A 15,069-nucleotide genomic window follows, 5' to 3' on the forward strand; every position below is an offset into this window, starting at 1 on the left:
ACACACTGTAAAAATACGCCATGGCTCCTAAGAAGAAGTGGAAGCGTATTGACGTTTCGTCTGTGCAAGAGAGTTTGTTTGAGAGCAACATCGCACAGAATGTCGCCAAGGGTGGCCTCTCTGAGGCCATGGTTATTGATACCATTGGTACGTTATGTTTGATACGTCACACATTGTGTGTTAGGTGAGGCACCTTCACGTCGTTTGGCTAAAAAGATTAAATCTCAGCGACACGGCGACCCTATAGCCTCCAGGGGCACTGTCGAGCGCGCGAGGTTACAGAAGCTGGTATCTAGGTTGAAATCAGAGCGCGCTCGCATGGATATTGAAGAAAATGCTCCTCAGGGCAATGAGGTATCTAATAGAGTGTCCATTTAACGGTATTCAGAGGGTGATCGATGACATTTGGGGTGATAATGCTGAGCCTGCGGCGATGTTGAGGCCCTCGATGCCAACTCTTGCTAAGGTTATTCCCGCTGTGGCAGCACCTCATTCAGGGCAAAGCTACAACCCAAGCCCTGAGGCTCGCGAGGAGTTGATTAACAAGGCCTACGAGTCGTTACCCCAAGAGGAGGACTTTTCTGATGAGCCTTTGACTGACATGATTCGTGAATGTTTACCTAATGTCGACGTTGACAATTTAACATTTCGTCAGAAGCAGGTTTTAGGCAACTTGATTATTCAGGACAAGTTGGATGAATCCAGTATAATGGAGGCTTTGGCGGCTGCTGACCAGGAAGAGGTTAGTGAAGAGGAGATGGACAACACTGCCACTGCTAATAAGCGCCGTGTTACTACTAAGAAGACGCGCGCTAAGCGTAACCGTGAGAAGCTTCACAAGGCCTCTATAGCTCAGGCATTGATGAGGAAGCGCATAAAGCGTTTAGTTCATGACATTGACCATTTTAAGGACACTAAGCATGAGAATGACCCTCTGGAAATTGAGGAGGCCAAGAAAGAACGGTTACGCAAATATTTACAGGATCTGGTCAAGGGTCGAATCACACCTAAATTTGGTAATAAGGTATATCGCGTTGACCCACCGGAGGTACCCCTGTCTGATGAGGTGACTTCAAGTTTACGTCAGTTGGCATCACCTTCTGAGGCTTCCGTGCGCTGTGTTGTTGACTCTATATATCGCAGGGGTCTTGTACCTGCTCCTCCTGTAATTGATGAGCAGTATCGTTCCAAGGCGCGTAGTAAGCTGTTGCGTCGCACTCGCAAATTCAAGAGCAAGCTTCTACACGGTACCACTTGATATCTTTTACACACATCGTCTATAATGTAGCTTCTTCGATAGCCTTAGTCACTATGTTCCACTTTTACGTTGTTGAGGACTTGATATCGTTAGAAGTTGGTGAGTACCTCAGTGACGCGCGATCGCATCTATCGGCTAAGGTATCCGATAAGTACGTTGATAAGGTAGGGAAGCACTTTAAATACTGTTAATTCACACAGGTAATCGGTGGTGTTGGCCTAGTAGTGCTTGTAGATGATATATTGGTACAATCCGAGCCTAAGATCATGCCAAATGATGCCTGTGCTATGTTTACACTCAGGTTAAGGATATTAGTATTTGCTCCGGGTCGTGACGAGCTTTTACGTGGTATTGTGACATCATCTGATGTTACTGGCATATCTGTATCTTTGGGATTCTTTAATGATATCAAGTTGATACCGTTGTTCATGCCACCAGTATCAGCATTCGACGCTGACAGCAGCCAGTGGTACACCGAGGTTGACGGTAATCGTCTTTACTACAAGCATCAATCTGAGATATCATTTCGTGTAGTTGACATCAGTTACAATGAGTTGAATGGTTAGTTGCGATGTTTGTTTGTATTGTATTGCAGACCTTTCTGGTGACGAGCATCTGCCTGTGATGTTGATTATTGGCGCTCCCGTGGAGACTGTATAGCTGCCCTGCTGGACACTCGTTTAGCAAAATCGCAATGTAATGGCACCCATGATGGTTTCTGTCCACAATTCTATTTTACCTTGGCACTGATATAGTCACTACGATTAAATTGTTGCACATATACAATTTCGTGTATCAGTCAGCTTCTTCACGTGGTATTTCTAGTGAACGTTCTTTCATGTATGCCAGGTGTGCTATGGCACTGTTTCATTGGTTGATAGCTACTAACCTTGGTACTGGTCATTATCTATAGCTCGTCGTATATCCTCCAGTGAGTATTCATCGGCGTAGAATCTATGCCATATGGACGCCGTATATCTATGAAATACCTGTGCGATACTTTGGAACACAGTGTAATTGTTATTTCTGGGCGATCGTCGTAGCTATTGCAAGTTTAGTGCTAGACATAGTCCTTACCTCAGAAGTTCGTATGTATAGTTCAGGTTAGGGTATCTCCTTGATGTTTCTGGTCGTAGCAGCGACAGCAGGAACTGGCGGCAAGTCTCACTATTTCGCAGGCCTGGGCGATACCGTACATGTACGCGGTCCACATATGCCAGCAACGGTAGCTTGGGAAATAGGTCATACCTTGGCATTATGTTGCTGTTGAACCCATATATGTCCTTCTAGGATGTGTATATAGCAGTATATCCATAGTGTGTATGATTTTTGTTTGCTGGGTAAATGTGTGTTACCTTACACATGGCAGGCAATTCTGGCGGGTACTTTAGTATAGCCCTAGATGCTATGGCGGTATGTTATACATTTTAATGTGAACATTTTAGATTTGAAGCTTGGCAGCTTGTTTTCATCTCGGGTGTATTTACACATCTTGGTTGAATAGGGCACTTTTTGCTACCTTGTTAACTGATGTTACACCCTGTGTTTAGTCATTTGTTTATCTTTGATGTTAGTTAACATGTTACCATGAGTTTAGAGAGCAGGCGTGGCAAGCGCTTTGTCCTTCAACTACATGATCGCAACATTAGTTTTATCAAGTCTTCGGAAGGTGATGAACCGTCTGACTTAGATCAACAGTCCGTTGGTTATTTTAAGGATGGGAAACTGCATTCTTCTGGTAATAGCAAGGCATCTCAAGATGCTAAGCATTCATTTAGGTCTACGCTTGCGTTGATAGAGACACTTCAGGGCAGCGATGCTTATGGCGTAGACATGTTACCTAGCGCTAAGCGCAATGGCCAGTTTAACAAGATGGCTGGTGGTCTTCATAATCCTGGTATTAACATTTGCTTCATGAATGTTATTATCCAGGTACTTACTCATTCTCCCTATTTGGCACCTGCTATGCTGCGTTCAGGTCACTCTAAGGTCTGTCCCAATGCGAAGCGTAAGATGGTTTGTGTAACTTGTTTACTAGAGTCCCACATAAAACGTGCTTTGAGCTCTCCCTGTGCTTTGAAAAATAACTTTGTCTACATTGTGCAGAAGTTAATTTGGAAGCATTATAGGCTAGGTAGACAGGAGGATGCCTTTATATTTTTGAAGCATTTTTTTGAGGCTCTCATTAAAGGTTGTTACGGTTCTAAGTACCCTTACACTTCTAGTGTGATAATACCTTCTAAGGACATGATGCAGAGTTTCATAGGTCGCATCTTTGGTTGCTTTCTTTTGAATGTTGTAATTTGCAAGGTCTGCAATTACCGTTCGGAGAAGCTCGAGACATGTTTTGACATATCGGTTGACATATACCGTGGTAACAAGCTTGTTGATTTGTTATCTTCGTTTGTGCAGCCTGAGTTACTGGACAGTGCCAACAAGTACAACTGTCCGTCTTGTAAGACACATCAGCGTGCTACCAAGGCCATGTCTATTTATCGTGCACCTCGTATAATGAATGTAGTACTTAAGCGTTTTGGCATGTCTGAAACTGGTTGTGAGAAGTCTAAGAAGGAGGTATCATTTCCTTTAAGTTTCTCTATGTCGTTGAACACCTCTAAGCATCCGCAGCCTGTATGGGTTACTTACGAGCTTTATGCTGTCGTATGTCACCTTGGGAGATCATTGAACATGGGCCATTACATAACGTTTATTAAGGGCCAGCATGGCTTTTGGCACAGCTATAATGACTCCACTGTGACTACCGTATCGCAGAAGGCGGTGCTCGGCCTTCGGCAGGATGCCTATCTTTTGTTTTACGCTGTTAAGGATGAGTGCGTTCAGATTTGTGACATGCTTGTTAATGACAGTGCCATAACTAACAGTTTCACTAGTGACGTTGTTTCTGCCAATCGCAACATGGGATCTACGTTAATGCAGTACCGTACTGATATTCTTCAGGCTGAGTCTGTGGCTGAGGACTCTGGTCAGCAGGAGTGGCCTGCGTGCAACATTGACGAGGGTTTGTACCGTCGTGTTGAAATTTCAAAATCAGATGACTCCGACACCACCCCGGGTGGTGACCCTGTTACTATAGACACTAGCACTGCTCTGTGCACCAAACCAGAGGATGCAACAGACTCCCCGGTATCAGGGCCTGCGCTGGAACCTGACCTTGCAACCGACACGTCCCTGGAGGACCGCCATGGCGGTCCTTATGAACTCAACAGAATACGCAAGCGCTTCGTCACCAGGAAGAGGCACGGTTACAAACTGAGGCTAATGCATCTCTTCAGGCAACACCAGGTTGCTGCCGAGGCTGTGGATGAAATAATGCGCATCAAGGACCGGTTGATGCAACACATTCACGAGCAGGGTAGCACCTCGCCAGAGGTCGAGGTGGAGATCAACCCCGGGTTGCTGTATGCCAAGGAAGACAACGTGGGTACATGGTCCGATGCGGAGCCTGATGCTGCGTATCACGAGCTGGATGCCAGCATCCACCCACCACTACCCAAACGGTCCCAGGATGACATAGACTACGACCGGGGCAAGGTCAAGAAGGTACGCGTTGAGCCTCAGAGGCCTCTCGGCATGCCTCAAATCGTGCAGCACAGGTCTGGTGTCAACATTACGGTGCATCAGAAGGACGCTTTCGATCGACTGGTGAACGGGCGCCACAACACGTTGAAACGGGGTGGCGCTCGATTCAGGGGTCGGCGAAAGCGCTGAGTGCGTGCACACACAGACACATTTAATATATAAAATCCATGGAAGGTTGCATACATACTTTATTCCAGATTAGGGCTGGTAAATGTCTGGTAGAAGGCGACCTTGTGCAGCCAGACTTGCGCAAGGGTACTTTAGCGCTGGTTCGGGTAGGGAATGGCATGAACTTCTTCTTGATGATTCATATAGACTGAGGACCAGTTATTGCGGGTACAATGGAGTTTGCGCGACAGTCTGGAGCCTGAGGTTAGACATTGGTCCGTTATGTTCAACTGTTGCAGGAGGCGTTTTATGTCTTTGAGGATGCCTACTTGGTACGGATTGACGAATGCACTGATGGCCACGTATACGCCCTAAGATTCACTGAGAACGACCAGGAATTGTTATACTGGATGCAGGAGACCTCCATTGGTATTATCAAGGTAGGTCACATCACTACTCCACGTGCATTTTCAGGGTTTTGTTGACATGGTGAACCATACTATCGGATATCGTCAGGATAACCGGGAGTGTACCATGATGGACTTGGAGTAGTCCTAGGTTAGTACCGATCTTTTTGGTATCCACAACCACGCTGCGTGGTACCCCTAAAAACATACAACTGCTTAATGCTAGCTTTCAGTTTATTACACATATAGTTGGCTACTATGCATCGCCGTTAAATCAAATTCAACATTGCTAGTGGCCCTAACTCTATGTTATGAGCCACAGTATGGCCATGGTCATAATGAATATGAACACTGGGAAACCACCTCTATCAAGTGCATGTTCCTGTATTGTTCTATATTATTACATGGTAAACCAACCGCTTGCCTAATGAATTTACGTAGGATATTTCGATTCCTTGAGAGCCATAGGATGTTACGTTTCTCTCTCCTATTGCAGAACTTGGCAACAACTCCCTGTGGCAGTTATACAGACTGTATCCAGCATACCTCATTTGTAAATTTACTCTTGTCCACTGACTTTAGTATAGCGGCATTCCATATTTCCTCGTAGTTTTTTTCTACGGTAGGACTTCCACGCCATGCTATATCGCTATCTTCTGAGGTGGGCTTCGAGGTCAGCATGGCATTCATGGTGGTGATATGGTTGTCCAGTACTTGTATCGCTGCCACGTTGTTGCGCACTACTGACATTGCTGATTTCAGCTGGACTTCTTTTTTATCGTTGCCCATAATATTGGAGTAGTACATGAATATAACGCGGCAAGACCTCATGAACTGGCACATTGTGTTAGGAGCAAATACAACACACCTCTATCAACTCAAATACAGTGTACCTATTGAGTATGGGCACTCCGCATAAAAAGTCAGTGGCGTCTGGTGAAAAGCGCAGGTATACATCTAGCAGGAAGCAGAATAATTCGTACAACAATGCTCCGTTGTTGATCACTGAGCTGCCGTGTACCAATACGGTGAAGCACATTCCGATCATCGCTGTTGCGCTATTCATGAGAACCACGTACAGCACGTCCATGGGACCTATGTCCACCAGTTTGTCTATAGATAATGAGTACATCTACCTGAACATACCAATTTTCCCGCGAAAAATATCTCCATATCTGGTGTACAACTCTCTTTTACGGCGATTCACCAGTTGCTTGTACATTCCAGATAGCGTCACATAATCCGTGGTTGCTGTATTTGAGGTGTTCCTGTCCTAACACCGGATATCTCGGGGGTGACACAACCTACTGGGTGCAAGTGTATGGCCAGACTTTTGAATGATTTCTTAATAGCCTCCACTGAACTGTGAGGGGTGACTTTCAAATGCTCAAAGTAGTTTAGTTCAGCCTTTAGGTTGAGGAAGCATACCAGTGCCACGAGAATCAACAGAGCGAGTTCACGTCCTGCAGCATATCAACGTGGACAAAACACTACTTACCGGCGGTTGACCTATAACGGTTCCATATGCGTTCTGTGGATTGATTGGATACAGACGATGGAAACCTACTTGGGTTACCCAGGTAGTTGACCATGGGTGTCACCAAAAATGAGAGCAAGAAGAACTGCATTTTGACTAGCCGGGTCAATCATTTAAACTGAATCACTGTGGTCTAGACGACCTCATCATAGGCAATGAAACAGACCACTTTGTGTCGTTTCTAATAACCCTAGTATCTATTGACTCCAGTGTTGTAACCCTAAGACATATTCACACTTGGCTGTGCCTTAGGGTTACACAGCCATGTCTAGTAGCGTATATAAAACTTGAAATGCAACCTCTGGGTCACTCTATAGCATGCTACTCTAGTATTCACTGGTATATCTCCACATTGGTGTGGAAGGGCAGTTGTATATTACTTTCGCCAGTCGCCAGCTGACGTTTACATACCGTGGACTGACTAAACCAGGTAAAATACGCTTAAATATAATCCTGGACCAATATGTACCGTGTATGTCTAAATGTGTTTATGAGTAGGAGTACTTTAGGCGCCGGGTGACCCATGCGAGCGCACCAGAGAAGTGGCCACAGAAATAATCCCAAATAGTTACTACAACAAATAACAATCCTTTTTACAAATACAAAAACGGTATAAAATAGAACAAAGGATTCCTATAGCTTATCGGTTGATATACGTCGGCGACGTTGTGTATAGCACGGAGATATCGATATCCCTAGGCGGCGAATAATACTGATAATTGGACGTACGCAAGAATTTTTATATCATCACAACAATGATAACTTCACGTGCATTTGTAAAGGGTCAAAATGACGGATCTGCATAAGTCCGACGGTGACAACGGTAAAGAAGTGCTACAAGAAGGTAGGAGCAAGCTTCCTTTTGTGTCTTTAGTGGCTGTTGGTACTGTATTTTGGGGTTACGTCCTTGGAAGGCGGATTAATCGCGTGTTAATATCCAGATACAGTGACATTGTATATCAGATTAGGCGTCCTGATTCGTTGAGCAACCGGTACACTGCTTTTAAGTACTTCGTATTGGGTGGAGCACTGGTTCCTACAGTGTTGCTATCTGGGACCTACTTCCTCAAGATTCGACGTGACCCTGATAGTGGCATATTACTATTTAAGCGTGTAAATCAGGAGGCTGCCGCTGCGTCCCAGCGTCATTTTTCCGGCTATGCCAACAATGCCAGTAGAAAGCTTGAGTTCCTGGCTGACGGTGTCAAACGTTCACTTTTGGAGCAGTCAGGTCCTCGTATGGCAGAGGACCTTCGCAAGGACATAGCATCGGTCAAGCGTTGGATCAAGGGTTTGTTCTAGGAGCATGGCTGAGGAGGGTGCTGTGGAGACCCCTGAGCGGTCCGCGCAGTTTAATGACGAGTATGTACCATTTGGTTTTGCTGATTCCGACTTTGGCGGCTTAACCATCCTAAAGGGCCTTGCTGACTTGCCATTAACGGGTAATGTAAATTCTGGCAGTGTTTGCTCCGTTTATAACGAATCAGCTGATACCTTCGATGACACTTACAATGACCCGTTGGATTCAGATTCTAGGAACAACTCTGGTCGCAAGGGTGACAAGAAGCGCAAGGCTGACCTTGAGAGGAGCCGCATATCTAATGACGCTGTGCGCATCCTCGATATGTACCACCGCTATGGTGTTATAGACACTAATGACCCAATTCTCCTTGAATTGGAACCCGTTAGGGCCTTTTTTACTCACATAGATCGGCTGTACAGGACTCCTAAGATATCACTTGCTGATGCGTTTACTCGGGCTTTGCAGCAGCTGACCAAGCTTCCCAGGCTGATCAAGAGGTGCAGCACCCATTTGAAAAAATCCAAGGAAGATGATACAACAGAAACCACGGACACAGAACACCGCAACGTCGTTGTATGGGAGAATGTGAAGATGCAGCGCAACATCGGCGGGGTCCAAGTTCTATTCCACTTTCCCACTATGCAGAAGCCTCAGATACAGTTACTAGCAAAGTTAATGCACGCCTTGAAGAATTCGCAGCATGTCGTTTTGGAGTCTCCCACAGGCACCGGGAAGACAGCTGCCATATTGGCAGGTGTCTTTTCTTGGATGTTCCAAAACCACATCAGGGACGCCTCAATGGTGAATACCGATACCAAACCCGGTGAAGGCTCTGCTGAGAAGCCGAAGAAGCAGGAGCCGCGGCTACGCGTGATCTACTTGACACGTACTCACGCTCAGATAAAGCAGGTGATTCAGGCTGTGAAGACCTGTGGCTTCCGGCCGAGGAGTTGCAGCATTGCATCAAGACTACAAATGTGCATATACAAGTCCAACAGGGCCGAGGCAGAGGGCGCGAACTCCAGTGACAGCGGTGAGGACGTCCCCAATTTACAGAACCGCATCAACTTACAGTGCCGGAAACTCGTTGCTAATGCTGATAAAGGTCGCTTGAAAGCCAATAACGGCTGCACTGGGTGTTTCAGCAGTAACGCTAATTCATATAAAAAAGAGAAGATGTGCCCATACTACTTGAACATGGGCTCGAAGCACTTTGCGGTGGACACTGCAATGAAGGTTCTTGGTAGGACCGAATCAACTTTTGACATTGAGGACCTGATGCGTTATGGCATAGAGGGCACTAGTGAGGACGTCGACTTGCCCTGTAGCTGTGGCAAAAGCTTTGGTGGCAAGTCCAAGAAATTAGCCAGGAGACTGGCTTCGCCTGCGCAGGACATCACTCAATACTTCTCTCCCAAGGCCATGATGGGTCTCGATGACCCCGTTGAGCTGGGTGTATGTCCCTACTATGCTGCTAAGAGCATTGCTCAAGTATCGGAATTTGTGGTATGCCCTTATCCCTATGTCCTGGATCTCCAGGCTATGGTTAAGGGTGTATCTATATCGCAGAAGGTGGCTGGCATCATACAGACCGACCCTAGGTTCAAGAGTGTTAAAAACGAGACCATGGAGATTATGAACGACAAGACAAATGTTAATGGTGTGCCCAACTTGAACATTTTCGGTAACCTGAATGACACGGTCCTGGTCTTTGATGAGGGCCACAATGTTGAGAATGCATGCCAGGAGGAGGCTTCCTGGGACATTAAGTTTGACCTTATAAAGCGTATTTTATCCTGGATTAAGAAGATGCGTGAGGAGGTGATTGCTTCTTCTGGGTTGAGTTACGTGGGTGTTGATGACTTGAAAACTGCTGAGAAGTTAGGCCAGCAGGCTCTGGGCATATTGTTGCGGGTCACTCGCTTTTTGAATGACCTGTTGTTATTCTTACAGGGCTTTGTTTCTAATCTAAAGATTCCACCTAAAAAAGGTGTGGACAACCGTGGTGAGAGTATTCTTTACAGTTGGGACACCTATGACGACAAGTCTAACCCCCTGGGTGGTGCTCAACGTTTTATTGATGCCCTCAATTTGGACATCGCTAGTATGTATGTTCTCTACTGCAGTGTGATGCAGATGAGGGCTTTTGTTAGGCATTTACGTCCCACTACAGTGCGCCAGGTAGAGGAGTACTTAATCCATTTGGAGTTTATGACTGCCACTATGGTAATGCTTTGTCACAAGCCAGAGTGCTACAATGTATTAATCCTGGTTAATGCCAACAAGTCATATTCCTTGGGTCTATGGCTGATGAACCCTTCTGCAATGTTCAGCGAGCTTGCGGCTAATGCTAAAAGTATTGTTATAGCTTCGGGTACACTATCGCCTATACCTGCCATGGTAAGCAGTTTAGGCCCCGAGTTTGAGAGCCGAGTGAATGGCAACATTATATCCACCACGCAGCAACTAGATCCCGGTAATCTGGCGGTGTATATGGTAACTCACTTTTCTCGGTCTACTAAGGAACGCATTCAATGTGACTTCGCCAATCAGAAGGATGAACGATTTCAGACTCAGTTGGGTCACTCTTTGGCTAAGCTTCTGGAGGTCCTGCCTGGTGGTACTCTTATATTCTTTACCAGCAAGGCCATTTTAACATCCTGCATCGAGCATTGGCGCGTGACTGCGTATAATGATGCCTCTGTTCATGGCGAGTCCAGGACCATATATGACCACATAGCATCGCTTAAGGGTGGCAACTTATACCAGGAGCCAAACGAGGCTTCGGAATTCCAGAAACTACTCAAGGAACTGCACGTATTGGACATGTTCGTTATGTTTGCTGTATGCAGGAGTCACTCTTCGGAGGGATTGAACCTGAAGTTATCGTCACTCATCCTTGTTGGCCTTCCCTACCCTTCGACCATTGCACCTCGGGTGGACATTGCTCGGAGGTACAACCGCGCGAGTGGTCAAAAGTACAACTGGTACTTGCGGGAGACATTCCGTGCGGTTAATCAGGCCATTGGCCGTTGTATTCGTAACAAGAAGGATCGCGGTGTCATAATTCTTATGGACAATCGCTACAAGCGTGATCGTGAATACTTGCCGTCATGGACCAACCCCTTTATACGTTCTCATAATATTGTTGACGACGTGAGGCATGACATTCAAACTGGATTTACATTCTAGGCCTACAGAGTGTTGTTAAACTGCTTTTGTATCATCCGGTAACAACTCCGGTGTGTAACGGTGTCTTTTGTTATACTGGCATATAAAACTAGATGTCAATATAATGCAGTCTTTAGTTATGCTATTAAAGTGTAACACTAATCACTTGTGTGTATTCACTGGGTGTTATGGAATCCTGGTGCCGACCCTAGGGCGGGTGGTCCATGTCCACCATTGGGTGGTAGTTCCATGGATCCCTGGCAGATGGATTTTGTATATACATAACAATGTCATCTCGTTCGGTGGACCCGCTGTCCCTGTATGACCGTAACCAGGAGGCAACCTTGTACGTAGGGAATGTGGACACTCAGGTTGACGAGGAGCTTCTCTGGGAGTTTTTCGTCCAGGTGGGCCCTGTGAAGCACCTACACATCCCTAGGGACAAGGTTACTGGTCACCATCAGGGCTACGCTTTTGTGGAGTTTGACACTGACGATGACGCGGACTACGCGATCCGCATTCTTAACTTCGTTAAGCTGTACAACAAGCCTCTGAGGCTGAATAAGGCATCCAGGGACAAGCAAACGTTTGAGATTGGTGCTAATCTGTTTATTGGTAATCTAGATCCCGATGTGGATGACAAGCAGCTTCACGACACCTTTGCTTCTTTTGGCAATGTAATATCGGCGAATGTAGTTCGTGACGGTGACGCTACTGATCGCAAGGCTTTTGCGTTTGTTTCTTATGACAGCTTTGAGGCTAGTGACGCTGCTCTTGCGGCTATGAATGGCCAGTTTATTTGTAACAAGCCCATTCATGTATCTTATGCTTATAAGAAGGACACTAAGGGTGAACGTCACGGCAGCGCTGCTGAGCGCTTAATCGCAGCTAACAGGCCACATGAGTACTTGACACAAATGGGTGTGGCTCCTTATGGCACATCTGGCTCAAATGCCATGCCTGTGTTCCCACCGCCTATGGCGGCACCGGTGGTAGTTCCCCCAATAGTGCAATTACCTCCGGTCGGTGCCTATATGACTCCAGGGGCAATGCCTCCTCCTCCTATGGCACCCCCTGCTGCCATGCATCGGCCTGTGGTACTGCCACCACCACCGCCCATTGCTAAGTAGTTCAATGGACACTATCACATTAACTTTAATATTTACATATTACGGTGGCAGCATCCAGTCTATTGGTTTCTGCTTGGTGTTGCGCAGGTACTCATTGCACTTGTTGAAGTGGTCGCATCCGAAGAATAGTTTTTGCGATAGCGGTGATGGGTGTCCGCACTTCAGTATACAGTGGCGCGTGGTTGATATTTTACTGCACTTCTGCTCTGCTGACTTGCCCCAAAGCAGGAAGACTACATTTTCTCGGTGCGTGTTGATCAAATCTATCACTATATCTGTGAACTTAGTCCAGCCGTAATCCTTGTGTGAGAACGGCTGGCTGTCAATTACTGTAAGGACAGTGTTCAGCAGGAAGACGCCCTGCTGTGCCCAGTAGGTCAAATCGCCGTGGCTGCGCTCAATACCAATTTCCTTGTAGATGTTACGTAGACTTGGCGGTATTGCCACTCCCCGGGGTACGGAGAATGATAAACCCATTGCCTGCTTCGGCTGGTGGTATGGATCCTGGCCGACTATTACCACTTTAACTTTTGACAGCGGCACAATTTGGAAAGCGTTGAACACCAGGTGTTCCGGTGGGTACACTCGTTTATTTTTACGATCTTTATTAACCTTTGCCCAGAGGTTCCCGAAATAGGGCTTCTTAATCTCGTTATTTAATTTATCTGACCATTCTTCACCTAGTAGCTTCGACACCAGTGAGACCACTTCGCTATCTCCAGTAGCAGTTTGACCTTGTAATTCTCCAGGGCATTCCCCGAGGGAAGGTACGGTTGGACATACTACTGGATCACTATCTTCCTTGTCTGGATCTGAGTTCCTAGACAACGTAGAGCCTACATCACGACGTTTAATGTTTGGCCTTGGAATATCGAAGAAATCAGTAATTAGCCGTTTAGACATTGTTATATACCCAATTCTATCTAGTGAGATGCATGAACTAACAGGATGTCCACAACACAGTAAACGAAGGACTGAGCCCAGGATGTGTACGTGGCGCGCTAACATTCCATAGAGATATTCACGATAATTAATATATAAAAATAAATTCTAGCAATTAGGCTTTACGCTACGCAAATGTGTTATTAATGCTATTCCCGAAACACAGATAACGCCTAGTAATCCTTCAGAGCCCTTTTGTGGAATTCACACAATGGCGACATTGTAAATATTACTAGTTGCTGGAATCTCTACATGATGGATTTTTATGCAAGGCTGACGGAATCACACGACGATGGCGAGAAATCCGTGGAAGCACCCAAAGTGAGGAAGTGCAATGTACTCATGTCCTTGGCGTTGAGTGTAGTTAAGCGTGAAAGTGAAAAGGCGGCGCTACTGAAGCTTAAGGGATATGAAAGGGCTGACATTGAACGAAACCGGGGGAAGCACTCTGTTGTATGCCGCCATTGGTTGAAGGGCATGTGTATGAAAGGTGAATTCTGCGATTTCCTTCACCAACTGGTCTACTCCCGTATGCCTCCATGTAGACTATTCGAGAAGAATGGTTTCTGTATCGACAACCAGCGTGGCAACTGCATATTCCAGCACATTGTTGAGCAACCTGAATCCATCACAGCTCAGGACCCTAGAATAAAGGAGGCTATCGCAAACGGCATCAACTTTGCCGAGATATCGCATGAAACAGACCCCGATGGTTTTGCCACTGCATTCATATTAGCGGTGGCATCAGTCTTCCCTAAGATAACGGACTGTGCCATTATGGAGGAGGCCATACCACCATCACCGCAGCCGGTTGATATGCTGGACCCCGTTGAAGCCGTTGCCACTGAGGCTAGTATCCCTGAGGACTCCAGGATAGATGACGCTCCTGTTATAAGTGCGTCTATACCTGGGTTACTTAAGTTTGATTCTGCGTCTATGATTGATGCTGATCGGCGCTTACATTCATCATTTGATGTAAATAGCAAGAACACTAAATGCTTCATGATCAAGAGCAACAACATGATGAACATTTACTTTTCCATTTGCTATGGCATATGGGCTACGGGTATCAACAACACCGCCAAGCTGATTAACGCATTCCAATCCTGTGAGCACGTGATACTCATATTCTCTGGTAACGAGAGTGGTGGCTTCCAGGGATACGCCAGGATGATGACATTGCCCATAAGTGGGCTTTACAAGGGCATTTGGGGCAGTTTCCAATCTAGGCTTGGTGACAACTTTAGGGTCAAGTGGATCAAGCAGTGCTCCGTGGAATTTGAAGTACTCAGGCACGTGACCAACCAGTATAACCAGAATTTGCCTTTGAAAAAATCAAGGGATGGTACCGAGCTACCTCTGGATGTAGCTGAGATCATATGCAACACTTTGTGGAACGCACCAGATGACGACTTGCTGAAAGGTAGGAAACATATATGCTTATACACTATCTACAGGAACGCCCATGGCAACGTGGGAGCGCATAGACCACAAGACATACTTCGAGGAGCTAGAGAGCAAGAATTTGCTATACACCACTTTTGGGCTATCGTTCTCACCTATCAACCGTTAATGGCCTATAGATATCTAGCAATTGCATAACATGGTAAACA

General features: G+C 46.1%; 10 protein-coding genes across 10 annotated transcripts; 7 read left to right on the forward strand and 3 right to left on the reverse strand.

Annotated features, from left to right (window-relative positions):
* Positions 1-3: 3 nt before the first annotated feature.
* BBOV_III006160 (Nop53 (60S ribosomal biogenesis) family protein) lies at positions 4-1,288 on the forward strand. Its single transcript, XM_001611695.2, has 3 exons — positions 4-147; positions 185-354; positions 389-1,288. Exons 1-3 carry the CDS (start codon positions 21-23, stop codon positions 1,256-1,258), a joined length of 1,167 nt encoding a protein of 388 aa, XP_001611745.1. The 5' UTR covers positions 4-20; the 3' UTR covers positions 1,259-1,288.
* BBOV_III006170 (RNA polymerase III subunit family protein) lies at positions 1,268-2,018 on the forward strand. Its single transcript, XM_001611696.2, has 3 exons — positions 1,268-1,422; positions 1,459-1,819; positions 1,854-2,018. Exons 1-3 carry the CDS (start codon positions 1,312-1,314, stop codon positions 1,916-1,918), a joined length of 537 nt encoding a protein of 178 aa, XP_001611746.1. The 5' UTR covers positions 1,268-1,311; the 3' UTR covers positions 1,919-2,018.
* Positions 1,839-2,604, reverse strand: BBOV_III006175 (uncharacterized protein). The gene is made up of 4 exons (XM_051767443.1): positions 2,336-2,604; positions 2,248-2,301; positions 2,148-2,212; positions 1,839-2,112 (listed from the first exon to the last, which is right to left on the reverse strand). Exons 1-4 carry the CDS (start codon positions 2,512-2,514, stop codon positions 2,054-2,056), a joined length of 357 nt encoding a protein of 118 aa, XP_051623713.1. The 5' UTR covers positions 2,515-2,604; the 3' UTR covers positions 1,839-2,053.
* A 96-nt stretch (positions 2,605-2,700) lies between these two features.
* BBOV_III006180 (ubiquitin carboxyl-terminal hydrolase family protein) lies at positions 2,701-5,002 on the forward strand. Its single transcript, XM_001611697.2, has one exon. It carries the CDS (start codon positions 2,846-2,848, stop codon positions 4,985-4,987), a length of 2,142 nt encoding a protein of 713 aa, XP_001611747.1. The 5' UTR covers positions 2,701-2,845; the 3' UTR covers positions 4,988-5,002.
* An 8-nt stretch (positions 5,003-5,010) lies between these two features.
* Positions 5,011-5,608, forward strand: BBOV_III006190 (Proteasome complex subunit Rpn13 ubiquitin receptor family protein). Its single transcript, XM_001611698.2, has 4 exons — positions 5,011-5,133; positions 5,174-5,230; positions 5,266-5,406; positions 5,441-5,608. Exons 1-4 carry the CDS (start codon positions 5,026-5,028, stop codon positions 5,516-5,518), a joined length of 384 nt encoding a protein of 127 aa, XP_001611748.1. The 5' UTR covers positions 5,011-5,025; the 3' UTR covers positions 5,519-5,608.
* On the reverse strand, positions 5,593-7,426 carry BBOV_III006200 (DnaJ domain family protein). The gene is made up of 8 exons (XM_051767164.1): positions 6,941-7,426; positions 6,872-6,904; positions 6,682-6,836; positions 6,520-6,646; positions 6,242-6,486; positions 5,920-6,207; positions 5,791-5,886; positions 5,593-5,755 (listed from the first exon to the last, which is right to left on the reverse strand). Exons 1-8 carry the CDS (start codon positions 6,999-7,001, stop codon positions 5,678-5,680), a joined length of 1,083 nt encoding a protein of 360 aa, XP_051623465.1. The 5' UTR covers positions 7,002-7,426; the 3' UTR covers positions 5,593-5,677.
* An 80-nt stretch (positions 7,427-7,506) lies between these two features.
* Positions 7,507-11,495, forward strand: BBOV_III006210 (Helicase C-terminal domain family protein). The gene has a single exon (XM_001611700.2). It carries the CDS (start codon positions 8,217-8,219, stop codon positions 11,403-11,405), a length of 3,189 nt encoding a protein of 1,062 aa, XP_001611750.1. The 5' UTR covers positions 7,507-8,216; the 3' UTR covers positions 11,406-11,495.
* A 106-nt stretch (positions 11,496-11,601) lies between these two features.
* On the forward strand, positions 11,602-12,534 carry BBOV_III006220 (RNA recognition motif domain containing protein). The gene has a single exon (XM_001611701.2). It carries the CDS (start codon positions 11,672-11,674, stop codon positions 12,512-12,514), a length of 843 nt encoding a protein of 280 aa, XP_001611751.1. The 5' UTR covers positions 11,602-11,671; the 3' UTR covers positions 12,515-12,534.
* Positions 12,534-13,447, reverse strand: BBOV_III006230 (putative uracil-DNA glycosylase). Its single transcript, XM_001611702.2, has one exon. It carries the CDS (start codon positions 13,415-13,417, stop codon positions 12,554-12,556), a length of 864 nt encoding a protein of 287 aa, XP_001611752.1. The 5' UTR covers positions 13,418-13,447; the 3' UTR covers positions 12,534-12,553.
* A 114-nt stretch (positions 13,448-13,561) lies between these two features.
* On the forward strand, positions 13,562-15,039 carry BBOV_III006240 (YT521-B-like family protein). Its single transcript, XM_001611703.2, has 2 exons — positions 13,562-14,879; positions 14,914-15,039. The coding sequence occupies exons 1-2, from the start codon at positions 13,709-13,711 to the stop codon at positions 15,027-15,029; spliced, it is 1,287 nt and encodes a 428-aa protein (XP_001611753.2). The 5' UTR covers positions 13,562-13,708; the 3' UTR covers positions 15,030-15,039.
* Positions 15,040-15,069: the final 30 nt, after the last annotated feature.

Source organism: Babesia bovis, chromosome 3 (assembly GCF_000165395.2).
Source record: "Babesia bovis T2Bo chromosome 3, whole genome shotgun sequence".
Lineage (NCBI taxonomy): Eukaryota > Apicomplexa > Aconoidasida > Piroplasmida > Babesiidae > Babesia > Babesia bovis.